The 26,968-nt window shown below is 38.8% G+C and overlaps 2 protein-coding genes across 2 annotated transcripts in view; both read right to left on the reverse strand.

Annotated features, from left to right (window-relative positions):
• Nucleotides 1-1,723: 1,723 nt before the first annotated feature.
• Nucleotides 1,724-5,364, reverse strand: LOC132902782 (cell adhesion molecule DSCAML1-like). Its single transcript, XM_060949082.1, has 6 exons — nt 5,336-5,364; nt 4,960-5,121; nt 4,539-4,711; nt 3,734-3,916; nt 2,813-2,992; nt 1,724-1,920 (listed from the first exon to the last, which is right to left on the reverse strand). The coding sequence occupies exons 1-6, from the start codon at nt 5,362-5,364 to the stop codon at nt 1,724-1,726; spliced, it is 924 nt and encodes a 307-aa protein (XP_060805065.1).
• A 2,272-nt stretch (nt 5,365-7,636) lies between these two features.
• The window catches only part of LOC106136730 (cell adhesion molecule Dscam2), a 196,817-nt gene continuing 177,485 nt past the window's right edge, over nt 7,637-26,968 (reverse strand). Inside the window, exons 10-25 of the mRNA XM_060949085.1 lie at nt 22,251-22,404; nt 21,736-21,884; nt 20,503-20,593; nt 19,760-19,941; nt 19,209-19,354; nt 18,665-18,800; nt 17,788-17,907; nt 17,485-17,661; nt 13,142-13,286; nt 12,446-12,594; nt 11,718-11,928; nt 10,724-10,872; nt 10,211-10,281; nt 9,795-10,029; nt 9,066-9,193; nt 7,637-7,813 (exon numbers count right to left, since the gene is read on the reverse strand). Coding sequence (XP_060805068.1) covers nt 7,637-7,813; nt 9,066-9,193; nt 9,795-10,029; nt 10,211-10,281; nt 10,724-10,872; nt 11,718-11,928; nt 12,446-12,594; nt 13,142-13,286; nt 17,485-17,661; nt 17,788-17,907; nt 18,665-18,800; nt 19,209-19,354; nt 19,760-19,941; nt 20,503-20,593; nt 21,736-21,884; nt 22,251-22,404 — 2,420 coding nt within the window. The remainder of the gene's footprint in view (nt 7,814-9,065; nt 9,194-9,794; nt 10,030-10,210; nt 10,282-10,723; nt 10,873-11,717; nt 11,929-12,445; nt 12,595-13,141; nt 13,287-17,484; nt 17,662-17,787; nt 17,908-18,664; nt 18,801-19,208; nt 19,355-19,759; nt 19,942-20,502; nt 20,594-21,735; nt 21,885-22,250; nt 22,405-26,968) is intronic.

Genomic DNA, 26,968 nt, shown 5'->3' on the forward strand with positions numbered 1-26,968 from the left:
AATTGTAATTATTTCAAGTATCAATATAATACACACCCCTTCCTGTACGCAAGGGCAGCCAGTAACGAGAGAGCTGCCAACAGAGCACAGCCTGAAGCGGCTAAAACAGCTGTCTTCGGTGCCACCACCTCGTCGCTCTCCCCGCCCGGGGGAAACTGCGCGGGCGCCGGGATGCGTTCTATGGGTATTTTCATGGGTAAAGTCACTTTTGCATGTATTGTAGCACCTGGTAGGCCAAAAGTGGCGCTAGATGTCCTTTTGCGAATACATATATATAATCACGTCTATATATATCCCTTGCGGGGTAGACAGAGCCAACAGTCTTGAAAAGACTGGTAGGCCACGTTCAGCTGTTTGGCTTTATGATGGAATTGAGATTCAAATAGTGACAGGTTGCTAACCCATCGCCTAAAAGAAGAATCCCGAGTTGATAAGCCTATCCCTTAGTCGTCTTTTACGACATCCATGCGAACTAGATGGAGTGGTCCTATTCTTTTTTTATTGGTGCCGGGAACCACACGGCACACTTTTGCGAATAACAGTATCATAATCGACGCCATTAAAAATAAAGAAAAAATGTAATCTAAATTCATTCTTTATAATTTTGAAATTGATCAGAAAATTATATTGCAAAGGCTCGTAAAGTATCGTAAACTTTCATTTAAATATCTTTTTTTTTTATACCAACCTCCGTCCTCCGTCAGTGTTGCAAAATAATATTTCCCCGTGGTGATCCCCGCGGCGCTGGCAGCCACCACCTTCAAATGGTACCACGTGGCCGAAGCCAGGTCGCAAATCACCAAGGGATGGGCGGCCGCCGGCACAGTCTGCAGTCTCCAGGTACTCTCTTCGAAGGCGCGGATGGATATCGTGAACTGATTGAGGGGGCATCCATTGCTGTCCCAAGTCAGGAGGTTTATTTTGACGCAGGTGCTGTTCGTTGATATCAGGTCTTTTTCTGATGCCGCTCTGGATGCTGAAATACATACATACATACATATGGTCACGTCTATATCCCTTCCGGGGTAGACAGAGCCGACAGCCTTGAAAAGACTGAATGGCCACGTTCAGCTATTTGGAGTTAATGATTGAATTGAGATTCAAATAGTGACAGGTTGCTAGCCAATCGCCTAAAAAAGAATCCCAAGTTTGTTAGCCTATCCCTTAGTCGCCTTTTACGACATCCATGGGAAAGAGATGGAGTGGTCCTATTCTTTTTTGCATTGGTGCCGGGAACCACACGGCACGGATGCTGAGATAGTGGAAAAAATTGGATCCGACTTCCTTAATGATACCTTTCAAAAGGTTTAGCATTACAGGTAGTTTTCAATAAAAGTCTTCTGTGTTGCCATACGTTTCTAAATTATCTCATCGCGATAATTCTCTGTGATTTTTACATTCATTTTTCCAAACCAACCAGATACCGGCCTTCTTCAGTTCTTGCTACATTCCCCCTTTTAGAGTAGTTAAAATTCAGTTGCACCCAGTTATTACATACATACATACATATTGTCACGTCTATATCCCTTGCGGGGTAGACAGAGCCAACAGTCTTGAAAAGACTGAATGGCCACGTTCAGCTATTTGGCTTTATGATAGAACTGAAATTCAAATAGTGACAGGTTGCTAGCCCATCGCCTTAAAAAAAAGAATCCCAATTTTGTAAGCCTTTCCAGTTTTTAAGGTATTAAGGTTAATAAATTACCAGTCGTGTATTACACAATTACTCACGTCCCCCCTTAGTAGATACCAGCAGCTCATCACTAGGCTCAGAAGCTCCTACGGCGTTTCTGGCCAGGAGTCTCACTCGATACGCGGTGCCACATGACAGGCGCTCCAGCACGTGAGATCGAGACTCGCTGGGCAAACGAGTTGACACCCAGGTGGAGGCTTCCACGCGGCTGTGTTCTACTATGTAGCCTGAGGATAGAAAAATCTTATTTAAATATATACATACGGGACAAATTACACAGATTGAGTCAGCCTCGAGGTAAGTTGTGTTACGAGATACTAACTCAACGATAGGTACTATATTTTATACTAAATACTTATATACATAAACATCCAAGACCCAGGCCGATCAGAAAAAGATCTTTTCTCATCATGCCCTGGCCGGGATTCGAACGCGGGACCTCCGGTGTCCCAGACAAGCGTACTACCGCTGCGCCACAGAGGCCGTCTAAAATATAATAATGGGAATAATAAAAACGAAAATACCTTTGATTGATCCCAGTGGATGCCAGTGACTTATACCCAACTTTTATTTATGTAAGCTCGTCAGTTTAAGATGCTTTTGGCCTGACTTTTTACCCGTCCTCGATTTAATCGATTGGAATTGAAAAGTGCCGTGTGGTTCCCGGCACCAATACAATAAAGAATAGGACCTTTCCGGCTCTTTCCCATGGATGTCATAAAAGGCGACTAAGGGATAGGCTTACAAAGTTGGGATTCTTTTTTAGGCGTTGGGCTAGCAACCTGTCACTAGTTGAATCTCAATTCTATCGTTAAGCTGAACGTGGCCATTCGGTCTTTTCAAGACTGTTGGCTCTGTCTACCCCGCAAGGGATATAGACGTGACTCTATGTATGCATGTATGTTGAAATTCAAATTGAATTTAAGTTTCTTCATCAATCAAGAAAAGTACTTCACAGTATGTCACCGACATAATTTAATTTATCTTACTATGAACAGTTATAAGTTATGAATGTGGATGAAGCAATGGAAGTATGCAGGGATCGTGGCAAGTGGAAAGAGGTAGTCTCTGCTTACTCCTCCGGGAAAGAGGCGTGATTTTATGTATGTATGTATGTACTATGAACAGGTCCAGCAACGGCGTCCCACGCGAGGTGCAGCCTCGACGGCGCAGACGCAGCCAGTCGCAGCCGCGGCCTGGGCGGCGGCTGGAGAGCCACCACTTCCCAAGTGCCTCGCTCTGAGCCGTATGGATTCCTAACTGTGCAGGTGTAGTTGTCTGATAGGCTGCGGTCCAGACCTGAAATTGTTATAATTACTATGTATAGAAAAACAGACAGTCTGTAAAGACAGGATGCAGTGGTACTCTGTACAATTATATTATATTTTTACCTGTGCTCCACAATAAATAGATTTGATTTGATTTGATTTGACAGAATGTTGGTGATGTCGTGCCTTCGCGGTCTTTAGATGCCTCCCTTTTTACCGCCACGAGACCACCTCTTTTGGACTACCTCGTCGTTCACGAAATTAGTATGTCGTTGTCCTTGTCAACACCTTGCTGGACTTAAACAAAACTCCCTCTTTCTTCGCACATACGTTTTATTGCTTTTTTCGTGCCGTGTGGCTCCCGGCACCAATAGAAAAAGAATAGGACCACTCCGTCACTCTCCCATGGATGTCGTAAAAGGCGACTGAGGGGTAGGCTTATAAACTTGGGATTCTACTTTTAGGCGATGGGCTAGCAACCTGTCACTATTTGAATCTCAGTTCTATCTTAAAGCCAAATAGCTGAACGTGGCCTATAAGTCTTTTCAAGACTGCTGGCTCTGTCTACCCCGCAAGGGATATAGACGTGATTATATGTATGTATGTTAACCTTTGAAACTTTAAACTTGTGACCAAAATTTAGGAATGGCTAAAGCCAGCTTAATTCAGAATTATTTACATCAAAATTGTAGATCTGGTCGTTATTTTAAGATGGCGCCAGGGCTTTTAAGCACTGGAAAACCAGCTATCTGAACATTTATGAGACACTTACTAAGTATCACCAGATACTGGGCCTCCACCAGGAACCTGTTGTCGGCGTGTATGGGCGGCGCGGGGCGGCGTCGCGCCCACACGCGGAGCGGCGCGGGCGCGCCGGCCGCCGCGCACGGGATGCGCACGCGACTCCCCGCCGCCGCTTGGACGCGACGGCCGAACGAAGCGAGTGTTGCTGGGGCTGGGAAACGGAGAATTGATTAGTTACCAATTTATTGGATTAAATAAATATATACGGGACAAATTACACAGATTGAGTTAGCCTCGAAGTAAGTTCGAGACTTGTGTTACGAGATACCAACTCAACGATACTATATTATATAATAAATACTTATATAGATAAACATCCGAGACCCAGGCCAATCAGAGAAAGTTCTTTTCTCATCATGCCCTGGCCGGGAATCGAACCCGGGACCTCCGGTGACATAGACAAGCGCACTACCGCTGCGCCACAGAGGCCGTCAATTCGTTAAAGTCGATTATCTAGCAGCAGGCTGGTAAAGCCATGTTTTCTATTTTGTCCACCCCAAGGTTACTTTTATTTACATCTACCATATTCACTTATACATACCTTCATACACACTAACACGTAGATTTAACTGATTTGTCATTTTACTTGGGAATCTTCTATCAGGCGGCGGACTAGCCACCTGTCACTTTATATGAATCTCAATTCTATCAGTAAGCCAAACAGCTGTACGTGTCCTTTCTGTATTTTTAAAGACTGTTAGCTCTGTCTACCCCGCAAGGGATATAGACGTGAATATTTTTCTTTTTGTTTTTCATCAAAAACAAACGAATACCTCTAGCATTAGGCTTCCTGGCTACAATCGCACTCATCTCCCCCTCCCCTGACGCCGTAGCGGCCGTGACCCAGAACTCGTAGACCTGGTGCTCTTGAAGACCGCGGACTTCGATCTGGTATTCCTCCTCTTCGCCTTTGTGTAGGACCGTCTGTTGAGAATGCTGTCCTGTCCTGTCGAATAATTAGATCTTTAGTTAGTCGTTAAGTTTAAAAAAAGGTTAAAGTGAGAATCTTCTCCTTTTTTAAGTCGGTTAACAAGGGAAATTTATAAATATTGTAGAAAAGTTTGAAGAAATTGAATTAAAATTTAATTTCACTCAGTTTTGCCATGACATGTGAATTATGACAAAGTGAATAAGGACTACATTTTTCCCTGTGGTAAGAAAATGATACTATACTCGGACTGTCCAATAACCTACCTCTGCGGTCTGTTATACACAGTGTAGTGTGTGATCCTGCCATTCTTCTGGATCGGACTCAACCAGCTCACTACCACCGAGTCTTCGGAGTTCGCCAGCGCCCGCACGTCTGCCGGGGCCCCGGGTACTGGAAACGAAAAGTGGGATTTAAAATGCTTGTACCTTAGAGTTTTAAATATGCTGTTATTATAAATACCTGGATGACTTGTCTCTTATTTAGTGTTTTGTAGGATGGCTTTTGCTTTATATTTTAGGATAAGTACTGACTATTTTTTTATCATTTATCTTTACCACTTAAAGGTTTATGGAAAGACAAGATAATAATCTTTGTCGTCTGTTAAAAAAAAGAGATTTTATGAATATTGTAAGTACCTACAAAGGTTTATTGTTTAATGTAATCTGCATACAGAATTAGTTAATACTCGTAAATATATGTAAAGAAAATCACCTATAGGCACTTTTCTTATTTCAAATTTTCCCGCGAATAACATACGTCAATATCACCGAGCCGCGTCATTTGATTTGTCTATATGAAGAAAATACATTTCATAACCGACTCGATATTTTGCACTTTTAAATAATTTGGAAAAACAGAAACTGACACCGTATTATAAACATTAAATGTCGTTTCTTTCATTTCAGGTATGTAAATATGATATTCAATGTGAATACGTATTATTTAGTTTACAATGTAAAATAAACAACTTCTTTCATTTCAGAGAAACTCAATTGTGTTTTATTGACGGTGTTATTGAATAACCTTATAAAACGACATTTATTGTCACAAAATGGAAAAATTAAGGTTTACATTCCAAGTAAAACCAACAGTGGATGGAAAGTCAAACTTTATTGCCATAACCTCAATCGCCACGCAAGATAATAAAGTATATTCCTGAAGAGCATCAACATATATCATTTCACAAACAGATTCTATGTACAAAAAACTATGCTACAGTCAAAAGTACAATAAAAAAAAGGAATCAAACAAGAAATGTGTGGATAAAAGCGACACAGGATATATTAGAAACATATGTTGATGAGGATAGTAACATGATTTTTTCGGATCAATTTCTAGAGGAAACTACACAAGAAATGTCTTCGGAAGATCCTATTGTGAAAATTTTGGAGAAATTAGTAGAAAATAAACAAAATGTAGAAAAAAAAATATGAAAAAGTTAGCCGAGAGATTTGTCTATATCCAAATCCAAAGGATAATGTGTAATATTATACGGAAGCACAAGCTCAGTGAGTTCACAGTTTGTTTCATCGATGATATTTTATTATATTCAAAAACATTCACAGAACATATCGAACAACTGAGACAACTATTTCAAGCAATTAAAAGTGAGGGCATGAAACTCAAATTCTCTAAATGCACATTTGCAAAAGACTCAGTCAAATATTTGGGTCATGTAATACAGAATAATTCAGTCAGACCGCTGAAAGATAACTTGATATCAATAAAAAATTTCCCCACACCTAAAACTCAGAAAAATGTGAGACAGTTTTTGGGAAAAATAAACTTTTATCATAAATATGTGCCAAATATAGCAATAAAATTAGAACCATTACATAGCCTATTGAGAAAAGGGCAAATATTTAACTGGACTGAAGCATGTCAAGAATCATTTGAAGAAATGAAACAAATATTATGCTCTCAGCCAATATTAACAATCTATGATCCAAATTTACCTATCCATATATACACAGATGCTAGTATATTAGGAGTAGGAGCAGTTTTGAAACAACCACAACAAAACAATGAAGAAAAGCCAGTGGCATACTTCTCAAAAAAATTAAATGAAGTACAAAAAAGAAAGAAAGCAATATATCTGGAATGTCTTGCAATCAAAGAATGTATACAGTATTGGCAGCATTTGTTAAAAGGTAAAAAATTCATTGTATTTTCAGACCATAAGCCACTGGAGAATATGAACATAAAATCTAGAACTGATGAAGAATTAGGTGATCTTACACATTACTTATCACAATATGATTTCCAAGTAAAATATTGTCCAGGTAAATTTAACATTGAAGCCGATTGCCTAAGCAGGAATCCAGTCCTTGAACCAGAAGACAATATAGAGGAACAGTTAAAAGTAGTAAACACAATAACACTAGAAGATATCCTACAAGATCAAGTGGAAAATGAATATATACAGTGTAGAAAAGACAAGTTACAAATGAAAAACAATGTGTACTATAAGACAGTCAAGAAAAAAGACAAAATAATAATATCAGAGAAATTCAGCATACAACTAATACATAACGTACATACAGAACTGGGTCATATTGGAATTAAACAAATGCAGAGAATGATTAGCTCCATATATACAGCAGAAAACATGACAAATAATATAAAAAACGTATGTGAAAATTGTATAGTATGCTTAAAGAACAAATCGAGAGGAAAAAATAAATATGGATTGATGTCTCACTTAGGTCCTGCAACAAAACCTTTTCAAATATGCTCCATTGACACCATTGGAGGTTTCGGAGGATCCAGATCGACAAAGAGATACTTACATCTACTATCAGATCACTTTACTAGATATGCATATATATTGACATCCAGTACTCAAAATGCAAATGATTTCATCAAACTCATAAAAAAATGTTCAGAAGCTGATGGTGTTATTGAATAACCTTATATATATATTTTTAATATCATGCAAGTCTACATACTATCTTCACTGGTAGCACAGTACACGGGCGTAGAGGCGGGGCCCGCGCCGGCGGCGGTGCGCGCGCGCACCGACAGCGAGTAGTTGGCGGCGCGGCGCAAGCCCGCCAATACCGACTCCAGCCCGCCCGCGCGGCGGCTCTCTGATTGGCTCTCTAGGTCTTCTGCCACCTGGAAAACGACCAATGAAAATTATTTTATAGATTCACATAAATCTTCTCTTTATCTGTATGGTTAACCGAAGATAATGTAGGTGAAAGATAACATGACTTATCAACGTTTGTATATACAGGGTGACTTATAATTCAACTGCATAAATTTAACTGTTAAGTGTACTCTTTTATCGTCGGTATATTTCAGAAAGTACCTACGAAAAAAATAAAAGTATCAAAATCCACGATCCTAAATACGTACTATCACCCCGGCCAGCGAAAAAGCGACGCGTAAGATTCAGAGGTCAACGACACAATTCATTCAGATGAGCGATCTCGACAACTCGGTACTTTACTTGATCTTGATACTAGTAAATTAAATTATTTTTCAGACATTTATTTACATGTTTATTTTTAATTACTTTTTGTAGTATTTGTCTTTAATAAAGCGTGTGACGTAGTTTTTGAGGGTTTCTTAAAATGTGAAAATGATGACGTTTAATTTAAATAAAAATAGGCTCAAACGGCTCAGAAGCATGGGTGTAGTCTATGTTTAAAAGGATGCAGTTGTTTTAAATGTCACTCTGTATGTTCACTACCGCTTCTTCCTTGATAATGTCATTTTAAGTACTATGATATAAAGCACTTTATAGCACCCAGCTGTCATTTTGTATAGAATATTCGGTCAGTGTACCAAAAGAGATAGTGAGAGTTTTACTCGAGCAAGTAAATGTAAATTTGTATGTGATTCAATCAGCGCCACCTGGTGGCCACGCGATAGCACTAATGCAATTTCATACAAATTTGCGTTTACTTACTCGACGCGTTTGAGCGAGAAAAATTCTCATTAACCCCTCAGTATTATTGACATCAGTGGCCAAAACTTATTTAAAACCGATTGCGCAACACAAAGGAGGGTTATCACCAGAGATCGGAATAGGTAGATTGAATTGGGGTCAATGAACTGATACGTATATATTAATATGGACATGCCTCCGGGATTGCGGGATTTGTAAATTATTAAGATTTTTTTCCGGATTTTTTTACAAGTAGCATGAAGAATATATTAGTGGTAGCTGTTTTCCCCCGACTTCGTTCATGTAAATTCCTATATTACCCGCGGACAATGTAGTTTACTGTAAGTGTAAGTACTGAAATGGAATCCCGGTAAAGAGGCTTATCCATGTTATGCTTTCTATTGTAATTCATGATGTAGAAGTACATAAAATCAATCTACCTATTTCGGTCATCGCAAATGGAAATGCTCTGACCTCATACAACAACTCGTATCCTAATATGACGCCCCCTCGCGCGGCCGGCGGCGGCGGCTCCCACCACGCCCTCAGCGACTGTGAGGATATCGGTTCACAGCGGACTCTTTCGGGGGGAGCTTCTGGTACTGGTGAAAATAGTAAAATCCTTTAGTTTTTTTATTAATTGAAAAAAAATCGATGGGGGAAGATGATGATTGGATATATACATAGGTATAGTAAAACGAAATCAATTCTAAATTTGACAAACAATTTCTGTCCGGTCACGGTCACAGAAAAAGATTTAGTCACATATATTCAAATATATGGACACGTCTATATCCCTTGCGGGGTAGACAGAGCCAACAATCTTGAAAAGACAGAATGGCCACGTTCAGCTATTTGGCTTAATGATAGAATTGAGATTCAAATTGTGACAGGTTGCTTTATTTATTTTTTTTATTCATAGAGATATTCTTAAGGGGATGATTAGGTGCCGTGTGGTTCCCGGCACCAATAAAAAAATAGTCCGTCTCATTCCCATGTATGACGTAAAAAGCGACTAAGGGACAGGCTTTTAAACTTGGGATTCTTCTTTTAAGCGCTGGGCTAGCAACCTGTCACTATTTGAATCTCAATTCAATCATTAAGCCAAGCAGCTGAACGTGGCCAATCAGTCTTTTCAAGACTGTTGGCCCTGTCTACCCCGCAAGGGATATAGACGTGACTATAGTATGTATGAATATTTACCATTTTCAAGAGTAGTCGCCGTCAAAGGTGTACACGGTGGTCCAGCTCCGACCGCATTGAACGCTCTCACTCGCACTTCGTAATGAGCGTGCGCGCGTAAACCAGCTAGCTGCGCCTGCGCCGCGCCCCAGCCGTGCGCGGTCAGGGCTTGAGTGCTGTTCTCAGCGCCGCCAGCCTCGCGCCAGGTCACCACGTAGCCGAGGAGTTCGCCATTCCAGGTTTCTTGGGGTGGAGGCTGGAAATTATAAGAAAACGTTAGCCACAGAAGATTATCTCTTAATTTTAATCAGTTTTAAAGTCTGTTTAAAATTTGCTCTTAATCAAATAAAAAATTATTTAAGGAATATTAGATGATAACATAATTTATATTAGGTATAAGTTATAAAAATGAATTTTACCAAATTATATGGACCGACCTGCCATTTCACCAGTAATTCCCCAGGTGCAGTGGCTTGAACTTGGACATTATGTGGCGGCTCTGATGGTGCTGGAAACAATAATGTCATAAGTCATTTTGCTCACTATATTCAACCACATTATGCTCTGAACTTTTGTCATCTCATTGATTATTTCATAATATATATCATTATTTGATACATGTAGCTGTCCCGGCAAAAGTTGTTTTGCCATATAAATACTTTTTAAGTAATATCTAGTTTAAAAAAAAATTTTAGGGTGGACAATCCTTATCACTAAGGGGATTAGAAAAATAGATGTTGGCCGATTCTCAGACCTACTCAATATGCTCACAAAATTTCATGAGAATCAGTCCAGCCGTTTCGGAGGAGTACGGGGACTGACATTGTGACACGATAATATATAAGATTTTACTTAGTTGGTTATGTACGTTGGGCTCAGGAGATAACTGTGCCACCTCGCCTTTATTGGTAAATGGGAGGTGGCCTTGGTGCCTCATGAGCCGTGTGTACCTTCTTCCAAGGTCTGCACAATGATGGAGTCAGAATACTCGCTGTCTCCGATGACGTTGACAGCAGCCAAGCGAAGAGCATACGCTGTGGCTGGACGCAAACCTTCCACTGTATATTCTAATAGAACTTCTGACTCCGTGGATTCGTGCCTGAAATTAATAAAAACATACAATACATACATAAAATCACGCCTCTACCCGGAGGGGTAGGCTGAGACTACCTCTTTCCACTTGCCACGATCTCTGCATACTTCCTTCGCTTTATCCACATTCATAACTCTCTTCATGCAAGCTCGGCGGTTTTGGCTACTTTTGACTTGACCCTTTACCAGGACGTCTTTAATTTGATCATGATAATAATTTAATCAATAAAAACTTTTACATTATCCGTCAGTTTCTAATTTCTAATTGCTGTCATTGAATGCTTAATCTAAAGAGAAGTGTCGCGTTATAATAAGTAGAATTTTAGACTAAGTAGGTTTATCACTCCGTCTTCTGAATTGTGTAAAACCTCTCAATAACTTTGTTCAGGTGTCTTCTTATATCTGTCTTTGGTTCTCACTACTAGGTATTTCAGCTGAACGACTCTTTTACTTTCACCTTTCCAATCTACTTTTTTATGGTCCGCTAACTACTTACAAATATTTTTTATTATATTGGTGCCGTGTGGTTCCCAGCACCAATACAAAAAAGAATAGGACCACTCCATCTTGGTGGGCTTACAAACTTGGGACTCTTTTTTAGGCAATAGGATAGCAACCTGTCACTATTTGAATCTCAATTCCATCATTATGCCAAATAGCTAAACGTTGCCATTCAGTCTTTTCAAGACTGTTGGCTCTGTCTACCCCGCAAGGGATATAGACGTGACCATATCTATGTATGTAACTACTCTACTGCTTGGAGTAAGTACAATACAATCCAAAAGTTTCGGATATCGGACCTCGTATGGTTCTAAGATAAGCTTATTACCTGCTTGTGAAATAACTACATACCTCTCAATAACCCTGTCAGCGGGGACATCCCTCACGGGCGCGTCACTCCAGTCATCCCCCTCCCTGTGCCTGTCCCTGTCCCCCACCACTCTGTACTGCAGGCGGTACAGCCGGACTCTGGCATTGCCGTCGTACCCACGCTGCCAGGATATGGTGGCTCCTCGAGCTGCGTGACGAGATACGTGGAGTCCGCGGGGTGATTCTGGAAACTCTGAAGAAAGGAACAAGTGTTTTTTTAATACATTCATACATTTAATCTTGGGGTAGGGAGAGTCTTGAAAAGACTGATAGGCCATGTTCAGCTGTTTGGCTTAATGATGGAATTGAGATTCAAATAGTGAAAGTGCTAGCCTAAAAGAAGAATCCCAAGTTTATAAGCCTATCTCTTTGTCGCCTTAGATGTCGTATCTATGGGAATGAGATGGAGTGGTCCCATTCTTTTTTTTTGATTAGTGTCTGGAATCACAACAACAGCAACAAGTTTGTTGAGTTGTTATGGTTCCCGTTCCTGTTGAGTAACAAAGGGTTTTTTTTTATAAAACAGTTAAAGAAATACTCAACCATTAGGTATATGTCTTCCATTGTAAGGAATCATTACCCTTAGAGAAAACTGTTTCTGAGATAGTTTCAAGTTTCTACCTAATGCAAATGCACCATTTCGCTTTTTTACGTTATTGGGTATCCATATTAAAATAAAGAATGCTGCAGGAAGTAAAATGAACACGCACCCTGAACAGCCAAATATATCAGCAGTTCATCTCGTCCGTACGAATTCTCGGCCCGACATCGATATACCCCTGAATCTCTTCTCTCAGCATGAGCTATGTTCAGCTGCGAACTCATCCCGCTTTCTGATCTTTGCTCCTTCACTGATACCCTGGAAGTAGCAAATAAAATTACACACATACATATGGTCACGTCTATATCCCTTGCGGGGAAGACAGAGCCAACAGTCTTGAAAAGGCTGAATGGCCACGTTCAGCTATTTGGCTTAATGATAGAATTGGGATTCAAAAAGTGACAGACTTAGTCGCCTTTTACGACATCCATGGGAAAGAGATGGAGTGGTCCTATTCTTTTTTGTATTGGTGCCGGGAACCACACGGAACTAAATATATCAAGACAATAATTACTTTCTACGGCGATAGTAAATTTAACAATGAAGACCGGTTACCTAAACGTATCTTGAACAAATAAAGGACGTCCTGGCAAATGGTGAGGTCAAGAGTACCCGAAACCGCCAAGCTTGCATGAAAAGAGCAATGAATGTGGATGAAGCGAAGGAAGTATGCAGAGATCGTGGCAAGTGGAAAGATGTAATCTCTACCTACCTTTCTGGAAGGGAGGCTTTTTTGGTAATAATACTAAAGTAAATTGTGAAAAAAGGTAGTCTATTAATTATTGTACTCAAGTTAATCTTCTACCTGTAAGTAGACAAGTCAACGAGTTGCATGTTATGCGTCCACTGCAGCTGTATGGGGGGGTCTCCGCGGGCGTCGCACATGAGCGAGGCGGCTGCCGTTCTTTTCACCGTCATGTTTCGGGACGAGAACTCGAAGTGAGCTGGTTCTGTAAGATGGTTTGGTCAAATACAATTCGTTAGTGAATCAGATTCTTTAGGAACATACATACATATCACGTCTATATCCCTTTCGGCGTAGACAGAGCCAACAGTCTTGTAAAGACTGATAGGCCACGTTCAGCTATTTGGCTTTAAGATAGAATTGAGATTCAAATAGCGACAGGTTGCTAGCCCATCGCCTAAAAGAAGAATCCCAAGTTTATAAGTCTTATAGCATTCTTATGGTTCATATATAAATACTAGCTGTTGCCCGCGACTTCGTCCGCGTTAATTTCGAGTTGAATCTTAATCAAACAGTCAGATAATCTTAATAATAACACAACTCCCATCAAATCTGTCTTTAAATTTAAATATGTTAACTCTGATAATATATTAAAGGCGTTCAAACAACTTAATTTGAAAAAGTCTGAAGACCATTGGGGTATGTCTGTTAGTATCATAAGTCAAATCATAGACATTATTGCATCTGATCTAGCTTTTATATTTAATGAATGTATTGATGAGGGTATTTTTCCAAATTTAATAAAATGTAGTAAATTAATACCTTTTTTCAAAAAAGGGGAGAAAACAGTCCTTGGCAATTATAGACCTATTTCTATATTGCCAGTTTTGAGCAAGGTGTTTGAGAAGATGATGCTTAATCAAATGCAACAATATTTTAAAATCAATAACATTTTCCATTCCCAACAATATGGGTTCACTGCCGGGAAGTCCACCACTGATGCGGGAGTAGCACTTGTTACTCAAATCTATGACGCGTGGGAGAGCTCACAGGATTCAGTTGGAGTCTTTTGCGATCTCTCTAAAGCATTTTTTTGCGTAAACTTTGTCAATATGGGTTTGACCACAAATCAACTAAACTAATGGCATCCTATTTGACTGATAGGCTTCAAACTGTAGATATTAATGGAGTAAAGTCACGCGGATCAAGCGTCTCAACGGGTGTTCCTCAGGGCTCAATTTTAGGACCATTCCTCTTCTTGGTATATGTCAATGACCTGCCTTTTATGGTGGAAAAACAGGCGGGTATAGTGCTGTTTGCCGATGACACTTCTTTAATATTTAAATTAGATCGCCATAGCGAAAATGTAAGTTCGGTTAATAATATACTGTCGGCCATATCTATCTGGTTCTCAACCAACAATCTTCTTTTAAATGCTAATAAGACCCAATGCATTAAATTTACCCTTCCAAACGTAAGGCAGGCCAATACTGACATAATACTGGAAGGCCAGAAATTAGAATTTGTTGAAAATACAAAGTTTTTAGGAATTATAATTGATGCAAAGCTACAGTGGGGTGCTCATATTTCTAAACTATCCAATAGACTTAGCTCTGCCGCTTATGCTGTTAGGAGGACCCGACAATTGACAGATGTAGCTACAGCTAGGCTTGTTTATTTCAGCTATTTTCATAGCTTGTTATCTTATGGTTTACTTTTATGGGGTAGCGCGGCTGATATACAAACTATTTTTATGATTCAGAAAAGGGCCGTTCGCGCAATTTACGGCTTAGGACCAAGAGACTCGTTAAGACAACTCTTTAAGAAAATAAACATACCTACAGTAGCGTCCCAGTACATTTTTGGTCTTATAATGTATGTTAGGAAAAATACCTCTTTTTTTTTAAAAAGTTAGTGCCACAACTGATAGAAATTTACGTAATAAATATAAATTAGTCATGCCGTTTCATAGGCTTAGCAAAGTCAGTAAATCATTTATGGGGAACTGTATACGATTTTATAATAGGTTGCCGGAGTCTGTTCTTGATACAACCGAAAATTCAAAGATTATGTAAAGAAAGTACTTTGTGAGAAGGCTTATTAAAGGACTGATGATTACCTTAATGATAAAAACATCTGGCTCGAGCTTTGCACAGGAACCTCGTAATTAATTGTAGTTTGATTTGATCTTAAATCAAAATTCAGTACACTCTGTACATAAATCTTTTTAAAATTGGCAATCCATAAAATATATATATATATATATTTTTCTTTTTTCAATATTCAATCTCATATATAAATCTGAACAATGTATTCTCTCGTCCACATTTTATTCTAAGTTTAATTAATATTGTAAAGTTGACGTTGTTGAAGAAAATGCTGCAGTGCAGTTTGTTACCGCTTCTTCTGCACTGACGCCTTGGAAGCGGCAGTAAACTTAGTTTTTAAGTAATTTATTTGACGTCAACCAATGTTGTTAAACAATACGTTTTGACAATTATTAAGCGATATATAGTATCCTATAATAATGAATAAAAATTTTGAATTTGAGATACAGACAGACAGACAGACAGACAAAAAATGTAAAAAAAAAATCTCTATCCGTTTCAGTCAAAATATTAAATGTACAGACAAAATATTTTTACCGTTTTATTATATGTAGTATTTTGATTTTTAGTTTTTTTTAATAAAATACTCAAACAATACAAAAAAAAAATTAAAAAAAAAAGATATCTTGTAATTGTTGGGATTCGAACTTGGACCGCCAACTTCACAGTCTCACAGGCTAACCACTGGACCATCGAGGCCGTTGCTTTGATGGCGAAATTAAAGTAGACTACATAAATATGGTCACGTCTATATCCTTTGCGGGGTAGACAGAGCCAACAGGCTTAAAAAGACTGAATGGCCACGTTCAGCTATTTGACTTAATGATAGAATTGAGATTCAAAAAGTGATAGGTTGCTCGCTCATCGCCTAAAAAAGAATCCCAAGTTTGTAAGCCCATCCCTTAGTCGCCTTTCACTTATATTTATATGTTATAGGTATAATGCTGTCGTATAATGATAAATGACTTTGAATTTTTATAATTTAATAACTTATTTGCAGGCAAACTGATGCCTTGAGTTCATTAAAATGTCGATAACTTTTTTTTTAGTGAACCGATTTTGATGAAACAAACTTTAAATGTTATTCTGAGTCAAAACAAAGCAATTGGTGAACGTTTGAAGTAAATCGGTTCAGTACTTTCGGAGATAATCGTGATCATACATACAGACAGACAAGAAATTTAAAAAAAATATTTTTGCTTTCTATTAATCATTCTAAGTGTCCCTCTATCCATTTCAGTCAAAAATACTAAATGTACAGAAAAAATATTTTTACTGTTTTATTATATGTATAGATAAGCATGATTGAGCCGACAGTCTTATAAAGACTGAAAGACCACGTTCAAGGCTAGTCTATCGCCTAAACGAAGTATCCTAAGTTTTAGTCTATCCCATAGTCGCCTTTTACGACATCCATAAGAGATGGAGTGGTCCTATTCTAAAGTGCTGGGAACCTCAAGGCATCTTATTGTACAGTACTTAAATATATTTTGAACCTCGTGACAATGGAATGTCGAATGTTAAAATTCTCTATTGGGTATGGTCATCTAATAAAATACCTACTAGAATCAGTCCTTACTTGATATAATATTATGTATATAACTGAAACCTCATCTTAACGTACCATAAACTTTGAAAGCCTTGATTTTATGTAAGTATGTATGTTGAAAGCCCTCTGTTAATTCCATAATCTACCAAGGGATCTGATTACGATAACTGATGACATACATACATATCATCAAATCTATAACACTTGCGGGGTGGACAGAGCCGACAGACTTGAAAAGACTGAAAGGCCACGTTCAGCTGTTTGGCTTAATGATAGAATTGAGATAACTGATAACTCAATGAAATAAGAATCTGCCACCGTTAACTGAACCACTGGTAGTCTTCAACAGTCCCCTTCATGTCAGTATACTTTTATCTTGATGGAAGAAATAAGAATAAAAGATGTTCCCTTTACCATTAACTGAAACGCTGATAATCTTTGTGACCTATCAATTCCATTATCAGGCCGGCACATGTACCCTCGTGGTAATGAATCAGCGGAGCCAAGGTCAGAGAATTTAACGGCCTCTATGGCGCAGCGGTAGAACGCTTGTCTGTGGCACCGGAGGACCCGGGTTCGAATCCCGGCCAGGGCATGATGAGAAAATAACTTTTTCTGATTGGCCTTAGTCTTGGATGTTTATCTATATAAGTATTTATTATGAAATATAGTATCGTTGAGTTAGCATCTCGTAACACAAGTCTCGAACTTACTTCGAGGCTAACTCAATCTGTGTAATTTGTCAAAAAAATAAAATAAAATCCTTGACAAGATCGAAGAACGGAAGAAGCAGAATCTTCTCTCACCATTAACAGAAACGCTTATGATCTTTGACAGTCCCCTGCCTATGCCATTGTCAGCCCGGCACATGTATTGGCCTTCATGATGATGGGCTGCTGGGGCGATGCTCAAAGATCCGTTACCCAGGACTGAGAACTGTAGATCCAGGTGAGATACCGGTCTGAAGTCGTTGACTCCAGTGCCTGAAATGAATGAAATGAATAAGTATTTGAAACTGGTGGAAAACAAAAGAAATGGCATGTTAATTTAGTAAATTAGTCATTGTTGAATCAAGTTATTTTAGAATGTGACAAAAACGAAGATCCTACCGTGACCTTTCAGCCAAGTGATTCTAGGTTCGGGATATCCTTTGGTGGCACAATTGACCAGGATTTGTGTTCCTAATAGCGCCGACACGTCTTGAGGTTCATACACCCAGGAAGGTGCCACTGAAAAAGTAATAAAATATTCCTAGATTATATAGATTTTGTATTCTTATTTGGAACTAAACTCAAAGTCTATGGAATCGATTTTGATGCTGCAGTGCAGTTTGTTACCGCTTCTTCTGCACTGACGCCTTGGAAGCGGCAGTAAACTTAGTTTTAAGTAATTTATTTGACGTCAACCAATGTCGTGAAACCAAAAGATTTGAGAATTATTAAGCGATATGAAGTATCGTATAATAATAAATAAATATTTTGAATTTGAATTGAATTGATGAGATTTAGTACAGCACATAGTTAAATGTCTAGACTTAGTCCTTAAGAGTAACAGTACCCTCTTGTTACCATACCACAAATATTTTTTACTATAAGGACAGCCCAGGAAAGACCAGAGCCAAGTCAAATCCTATGTAATTTCAAAACAAACATACATTCATATGGTCACGTCTATATCCCTTGCGGGGTAGACAGAGCCAACAGTCTTGAAAATACTGAATGGCCACGTTCAGCTTTTTGGCTTAAAGATAGAATTGAGATTCAAATAGTGAAAGATTGCTAGCCCGTCGCCTAAAAAATAATTCCAAGTTTGTAAGCCTACCCCTTAGTCGCCTTTTACGACATCCATGGGAAAGAGATGGAGTGGTTCTATTCTTATTTGTATTGGCGCCGGGAACCACACGGTAAAACGAATTCTGTCATATTTGAACAAACATTTTTGAAACTATTAAAATTATGAATTGCAAGTGGACATTTCGACATGTACCTTTGACAGCCAACCTCGCGGTGTGGTTGACCTCTGCCGCGGAGTTGCTCGCCACACAGGTGTACTCTCCACTATGCTTCGAGGTTACGTGGGAGAAAATCAAGAAACTGAATTCGTCCAGTGACTTCTCTTGCACCTGGAATAGTTGTTCAGTTAATGTATATGATTACAGAAGTACATTTGATCTTCTGAAAACAGTCAAGATCAGAAAGTCATTTTGGATGGAACTTATTCACTGTTCGACCATGGCCATAATCCGTTTAGATAGCCAACACTTCCTAAGGAGAACGCAAAAGAAACATAAACACGCAGCACTAATACTACGTCTTTTACAAGACAAAGCCAACCGTCTCGAAAAAACTCAAAAGCCACATTCAGATGGATGACTTGATTCTGAAATTAGGATTCAAATAGTGACAGTTGCTAGCTTATCAGCTATAAAAATTACTCCAAATTTATAAGCATTTCTTTTTATTAAATTTTACAATCTGTACATAAAGTGTAAACTATATAATACTGGTAAAAGTGACTCTATAAGACATACCTGTAAACTAGATGGTATGTGCTGACCGTCCTTCAACCATGAGAAGTAAACTGGTTTATCTCCCGAAGTGATACCACAGAGCACTTGGATTGAACTGCCTTCTATTAAATCCGTTGGGAACATAAAGCCCGCTATTTTAGGAGGATCTGAAAAAAAGAAAAACATTACATTACATTAAAAATATAAAAAGTGTAGTAGGGTGAGCCTTGAGTAATATATATAATACCGTAGATGACCTGGGGACACTTAATAAGCACGCGTACGCCCCGACCTTCTTCTTTAGTCTTCTCACCAAGTTAACTTAATTAGCTCTCTATCTTGTGACTTTAGCTAAACCCACTCTCTCTTAACAATCGTCAAACAAGTCCAATAAAGATTATCCTTATTCTATGAATTTTTAAATTGTCTCTCATCACCCTTACTGCGACGTTTTACCTAAACGTCGCACTTACTATGTCGCGAGATCCAATAGTCATAAGACTATAAGGCCACATTGAACTGGATGTCAAACTGAAAATCAGAGAAAGTGACAAGGGAACCAAAGATCTTACTTCTGACAAAAATCTGGACGTCCTTCTGCGCATACTGTCCCGAGGGTGCCGTGACCCTGCACGAGTACACTCCAGCATCTCCGGGCTCTGCTGGCCACAGGAGCAGCTCACCACCAATGCCGGACAACGCTCGACCCCCGCTGGAACTCAGGTCTAACCCGCCGCGCTGCCATCTGATTTCACTGCGGGAAATTATTGGACTTTATAAGAAATTACTCCATAATCTGTTGTAGAATTAAGAATTATGTGACGTTATTGCAAATATAAAATAGCCAGCAGTCTCCCTGGTACCAATTTATTTTTTAATTTACGAGCTAGCAAGTCGACTTCTCCATTGAAGCATCTCTATTCTTTTCATTTCTTTATCCTACCCAGTAACTTTCTACATTAACAAAAGACCTGATCGATTTTAGGGCTCAAATTGCAGATGTCTTGAAAAAGTACCGATATCGTGAAGAATATATGAAACTAAAATAGTAATGAATGTTACAAGGGGAATCAAGGATGGCAGGAAGTCAAAATATTTGACGAAGCCAAGACAGAAACAGGTGCGATGGCAGAGTTGGCAAAAGAAGATCCTGACTGGTTAACTATAATATCAAGAAATCACACACCGCAGCGCGAAATTTGAAATTTGGCATGTTGGTTGTATGAGATAACATGATTTCTCACTTAGTGTATATATGTCATAAGATAACAGAAACGAGACTTATAATTAACTAAGCAAATGCACCTCCATCAACCTGATTGGAAATCCGGAGTATGGGCAGTAGACGGTGGTGTTGACGCCCGCCACCACGCGGACCGGCCCGATGTTGCGGATGGATGGGGGACCTGGAGAGAATATATAATAAAGTTTAACAGGTTAGCCGTGCGGTTCCCGGCACCATTACAAAAAAGAATAGGACCACTCCATCTCTTTCCTACGGATGTCGTAAAAGGCGACAAAGGGATATGCTTATAAACTTGGGATTTCTATTTTAGGCGATGGGCTAGCAACCTGTCGCTATTTGAATCTCAATTCTATCTTAAAGCCAAATAGCTGAACGTGGCCTATCAGTCTTTACAAGACTGTTGGCTCTGTCTATCCCGCAAGGGATATAGACGTGATTGTGTGTGTGTGTGTGTGTGTGTGTTAACAGGTTAGTTAGACCAAAAGTCATCGCAGGATCCAATTTCACAAACAAACACACACACACATTCAAAGAGCAAAACATCGATGTTTGTGAGACTATATCTCTTGCGAATTAGACAAAGCCAACTGTCCTAAAAAGATTACAAAAGCCACGTTTAACTGTTTGGCTTAATGCAATAATAATATTCATAAAACGTTAAAATCTTTATAAATGAAAAAGTTATTTCTTGATAAAAATTAACATCGCTAAGTAGTAAAATCTGACTTAAACTGGCTAAAGATTTAACGAAAATTGTGTCACGAGTAGCAAATTGCATCACGTTACACAAGTTGTAGACATTTGCATAATAATATGTAGATTGTGCTATAACTTAGCTGAAAGCTCTTCCGAAACAACCTAAATATGTTACGGGAACAATGCTGGTTCATGTTTTGTATTAGTTTATTTGAGTTTAAAAAAAATAAGAATATCATCATTTGGATTCCGATGATTATCGATTGAGTAAGTCAGGTGTTTATATTAAACGTTCACCTTTAAAGTGAACCTTATCTAGAAAATGAATCATGCATGATTATACATTAAGTTGTTCAATTTATCATCATGGGTTAGCAATAAACTAATGTACATAACTTAAAAGTGTCACTACTCCATTGACCGTGGTTATATTTGAAATTGTCTTATACGCTTTTTCAATCGATTGCCTTAACAGTTCAACTACATAGTAAAAACCACTTCTACCTTTGATAATTATTTAACTTTAGAACATGCCTCTTACAAAATTTTACAAACTTTAATTTATGACCCTATTTGAAAATTAATAAATTTATACACACAACGTACCGTATACATTGAGCCTTGTAGAATGTTCTGCTGCACCTCTCGAGTTGTGAGCGCGACATGTATATCGTCCACCATCTTCTGGTCGTACCGACGTTATGTTCAGGTAGCTGACCACATCTCCAGCGGAGTTCATGAATTGGGAAACTGTTCTGGAAAATGAGACACTTAAATTGTACTCATTCGTAATTTTCCTTCAATGGCCGTGAAAAATAGGAAAATCTTAATCTATACTAATATTATAAAGCTGAAGAGTTTGTTTGTTTGTTTGAACGCGCTAATCTCAGGAACTACTGGTTCGAATTGAAAAATTCTTATTGTGTTGAAAATACCATTTATCGAGGAAGGCTATAGGCTATATAACATCACGCTGCAACTATTAGGAGCGAAGAAATAACGGAACATGTGAAAAAAAAGGGGGAAATTATTCACCCTTGAAAGCTTGCGGCTGTAATGATGCCCAAAATAACTATTCCACGCGGTAGGAATCGCGGGAACAGCTAGTAATTTATACAAACCTTTGTGCAGTATTATGTTCTTCAACCGGCTGGCCATCCAACAGCCAAGTGAACCTCGGAGGTGGGGAGCCTGACGCAGCGCAATGAAGGGCCAGAGCGGGCCCTGGGTGCAACGCTTGCTCTATGAAGGTGTAGTGTAGTTCTGGTGCCGTGTCTGAGGAAGAAAATTGATCAGGATATAAAGTTCTAGTTTTGTCATGAGTGATGAAAACATCAGGTTCAGCCAAATGGCTTTATAGTAATTGAATTGAGATTCAGATAGTGCAGTCTTTCAGTTAAAAGAAGAATTCTAAATAATTTGTTTTTAAAATAGTTATTCTATCTTCTCCGAAGAATTACACCAGTACGACGCTGCTGTCAAAAACACCAGGACAACACACATGACAAAAAGATCTATTTTCTTTTTTTTTGTGTAACGTAAGAAGAAAAGTTGGATTACACTTTGATCAAATCGGGGTCGTCCCAGCGAAAAGAAAGGTCAAGAGTTATGAATGTCAATGAAGCAAAAGAGGTATACAGAGATCGTGGCAAGTAGAGAGATGTAATCTCTCCTTACCTTGCTGGGAAATAGGCTTTTTAGTACGATGAATTTTGGTACGTACTGTTACGCGGGCAGCGTTGAATGCCATTAAAAAAAAATATTTAAGGAAACTTAGTTTTATTCACTGAATGGATGTACATAAACAACTTATTATATTAACTGGATAGATTTACACAATTATAACGTTATGGAGGCAACTATCTATCAGAGCAGCGCTCGGGACTGAGGCGCTGGGAAGGGGTGATGAGCAAGCCTGAAGGGTTTGCTCTGTCAGCACTATCCTACTACTATTATAAAGGCGAAAGTTTGTATGGATGTATGGATGTTTGTTACTCTTTCACGCAGAAACTACTGAACCGATTACCATGAAATTTGGTATGTAGGTAGCTGAAGACCCAGAATAACACATAGGCTACTTTTTATCCCAGAGTTCCCGCGGGATTGATAGGGTTTCCATGCGGACGAAGTCGCGGGCGGCCTCTAGTTACTAATATTAGCGGGATGTAACAGTACGTAAATAACTGATTGCTACTATATGTATAACAAAAGTAAATAATTACAAAATTAGTCGTGACCAACTGGCAAAACAGCTGTCCAATAAAGTGCACGATACATAACTGTCGGGCGCCTGGTGAGTGATGACGTCATAAGCGACGAGCGTGATGAATCGGACGGGTCACAACAAAATCCAATCAGCGGGATATCCGCAAACAGGAAGGAAAAGTAGAAAGATAGACAAAAACGATATTAAGATCTTTCTAGAAAATTTTTGGGAGTAAATGGAAGGATGTTCTGCAAGTCTGCACAATAAGGACTAAAGGTGCTTTGAATCTGGCTGTTTGGCATATTATGTGTATATGGGATACATACATAAAACACCACTCTTCCCCGGAGGGTAGGCAGAGACTGCATCTTTCACATGCATAAGTCTCTTCATTCAAGCTCATCGGATTCGGGTACTCTTGACCAGACCTTTTGCTAGAACGTCTTATTAAGAGCATGGAATTATTTTTATGGAATATCACGTTGCGTTTAATGTTTTTACAAAAAAAATGAAATATCGGCCGTGTAGTTTTATTAAATAGTGAATGTAAACAAACAATGAAGCTCTGTTAATGGCATCCAGAGTAACAAAGCCCGTGAAATTTATTCATATTAAATTTCCATAAAAACGATACAACGAAGACAGCACCAACGCTAGAGTATGGTCCAACTAATTGTATGGTTCCCGGCACCATTGAAAAAGAATAGGACCACTCCATCTCTTTCCCACGGATGTCGTAAAGGGCGATGAGCTTATAAACTTGGGATTCTTCTTTTAGGCGATGGGCTAGCAACCTGTCACTATTTGAATCTCAATTCTATCACTGAGCCAAATAGCTGGGCGTGGCCTATCAGTCTTTTCAAGACTGGTGGCTCTGTAGACGTGATCATATGTATCAGAGCTTTTCCTAAGGATACTGCATTATGACAGACTTCTTAATGATAATAAAAAGGGAGGTAAACCATAAAGCTATTAATGTTTAGGTTTGCAAATCCGTCATATCATCTGTATTCATACGGTCACGTCTATATCCCTTGCAGGGTAGACAGAGCCAACACTCTTGAAAAGACTGAATGGCCACGTTCAGCTATTTGGCTTAATGATATAATTGAGATTCAAATAGTGACAGGTTGCTAGCCCATCGCCTGAAAAAGAAACCCAAGTTTGTAAGTCTATCCTTTAGTCGCCTTTTACGACATCCATAGGAAAGAGATGGAGTAGTCCTATTCTTTTTTGTATTGGTGTCGGGAACCACACGGCATATCATCTGAGTACATTTTTTATAATGACCTCTAGCGCTTATAAATTATACCACACTCGTTTGGCGCCCCGCCCGCTCACATCGTTAACTCTTATGTAAACGACGGATCGTTTTGTTAATTTATTATCATTTACCATCCACATTGATAGTTGGCTAATTGTATGATTCTGTAATCGTATGTTTTCTAGTGTTTAACCATTTAATTAAAGAATTCTGTTCTTAAAAATAAAAATATTTAAGTGACACATAATATGACATATCTTATTTGAAGGGGTACGTTGAGATCTTTACCCTTGCCATCATTGCATACTGCTTTCGCATCATCCAAATTCATGCGCTCTTCATGCAAGCTCACCATTATATTTAAGGTTCTCTTATTAAGTTGTTTTATCAGGGTGTCTTCGATTTGATCAAAGTTCACTCATGAAGGCTTCCGCTTTTAAAATTCCATTTTGTAAATTCTGTTTTAATGATTGTTACCCACTGAGAATAATTTATATCACAAATCCAAGTTATTTAGATTCTTTTTTAGGCGATGGGCTAACAACCTGTCACTATTTGAATCTCAATTCTATCATTAAGCCAATTAGCTGAATGTGGCCATTTAGTCTTTTCAAGACTGTTGGCTCTGTCTACCCCGCAAGGGATATAGACGTGACCATATGTATGTATGTATGTAATCCAAGTTATCTCGTATTGTGCATGCTTGGTAGCTGACTACATAGCTTTAACTGTCAGACGAAGCTGACAGCTCCCTGCATTACTATAAATCAAATTGTAGTTAAGTTTTATATACCTGTTTTATGAGCCGTGTGGTTTCCGGCACCAATACAAAAAAGGTAAGGACCACTCCATCTCTTTCCCGCGGATGTAGTAAAAGGCGACTAAGGGGTAGGCTTACAAACTTGGGATTCTTTTTGATTGACTAGCGAGCGATAGGAATATAAACGTGACCATATGTAATGTAATATTTCATACTACTATGTCAAGAAAGTAGCAGGAACAGATCAATAATACACAAACTGTTTGTTATTCATCCAAATTTATTTTATCACCTTCAAAATATGCTCCTTTAGAAACGATACACTTACGCCAACGAATAATCCAATCATCAAAACATTTTTTAAACGCTGTTTCCGGAATTGAGGTCAGTTCTCGCCGCGAATTCTCTTTTATGTCTTCTACCGATTGAAAACGGGTGCCACGAAGTGGTAATTTGAGTTTAGGAAAAAGAAAAAAGTCGGCTGGAGCCATATCTGGTGAATATGGTGGTTGCTCGATGGTATTTGTTGAGTGTTTGGTTAAAAATTCGTTCACAATGATGGCCTTGTGCGTAGGTGCATTATCATGGTGCAAAATCCAAGAATTTTCTTTCCACAAATCTGGCCTTTTTCGTCGGATTTGCTCTCTTAAACGCCGCATAACTCTCAAATAATATTCCTTATTTACCGTTTGACCTTCCGGCAAGAATTCCGAATGCACAACACCGCGATAGTCAAAGAAAACAGTCAACATGACTTTGACTTTTGAACGACTTTGGCGTGGTTTTTTCGGTTTCGGTTCAGTTGGAAGGCGCCACTCCGAAGCTTGTTGACTAGTTTGCATGTCAAACTCGTAAACCCACGTCTCGTCACCAGTAACAATGCGTTTCATGAATGTTGGGTCGGAATTGACTCGTTCTAGCATGTCCTCAGCGACTCTCATGCGATTGAGTTTTTGAAAAAAATTCAGGTCTTTTGGGACTAGCCAAGCGGCAACATGTTTCATACCCAAATTATTAGTTAAAATGGTACGGATCGACTCGTGAGATACAGAAAGTTCGGTGGCTATCTCTCTCAAAGTTGAATGAGGATTTTCAGTCACTATTTCCTTCACTTTTGCGATGTTAACTTCAGTTGCAGACGTTGATGGCCTACCAGAGCGAGGCAAATCTTCCATCACATCTCGACCGCTTTTGAACGCTTTGTACCACTCATAAGCACGAGTTTTTGATAAAGTCGATTCACCGTAAGCCTTCTGTAACATTTTCAGTGACTCCGAACACGATATTCCATTGGCAATGCAAAATTTAAGACAAACTCTTTGTTCGATGTTTTTATCCATTATGAAATTAGCAATACACACTAGATATGATATAACTAAAAATAGCACTGTATTTAATGTAAACAACAGATACAACTCAAACTCCGCGCCAAAATGGAAAACAGTTGTGCCAATCTAACAACAACAAAAAAAACAAAAATTTGAATTTGGAACCATAAATAAATAATCCATTCCCGATACTTTTCTGACTGAATGTATACCTTCTACGTGGTACAGACATTGCCAATAATAGATAGATAAAGAACCCTTTATTGCACATACATTATAAT

Source organism: Amyelois transitella, chromosome 3 (genome assembly GCF_032362555.1).
Source record: "Amyelois transitella isolate CPQ chromosome 3, ilAmyTran1.1, whole genome shotgun sequence".
Classification (NCBI taxonomy): domain Eukaryota; kingdom Metazoa; phylum Arthropoda; class Insecta; order Lepidoptera; family Pyralidae; genus Amyelois; species Amyelois transitella.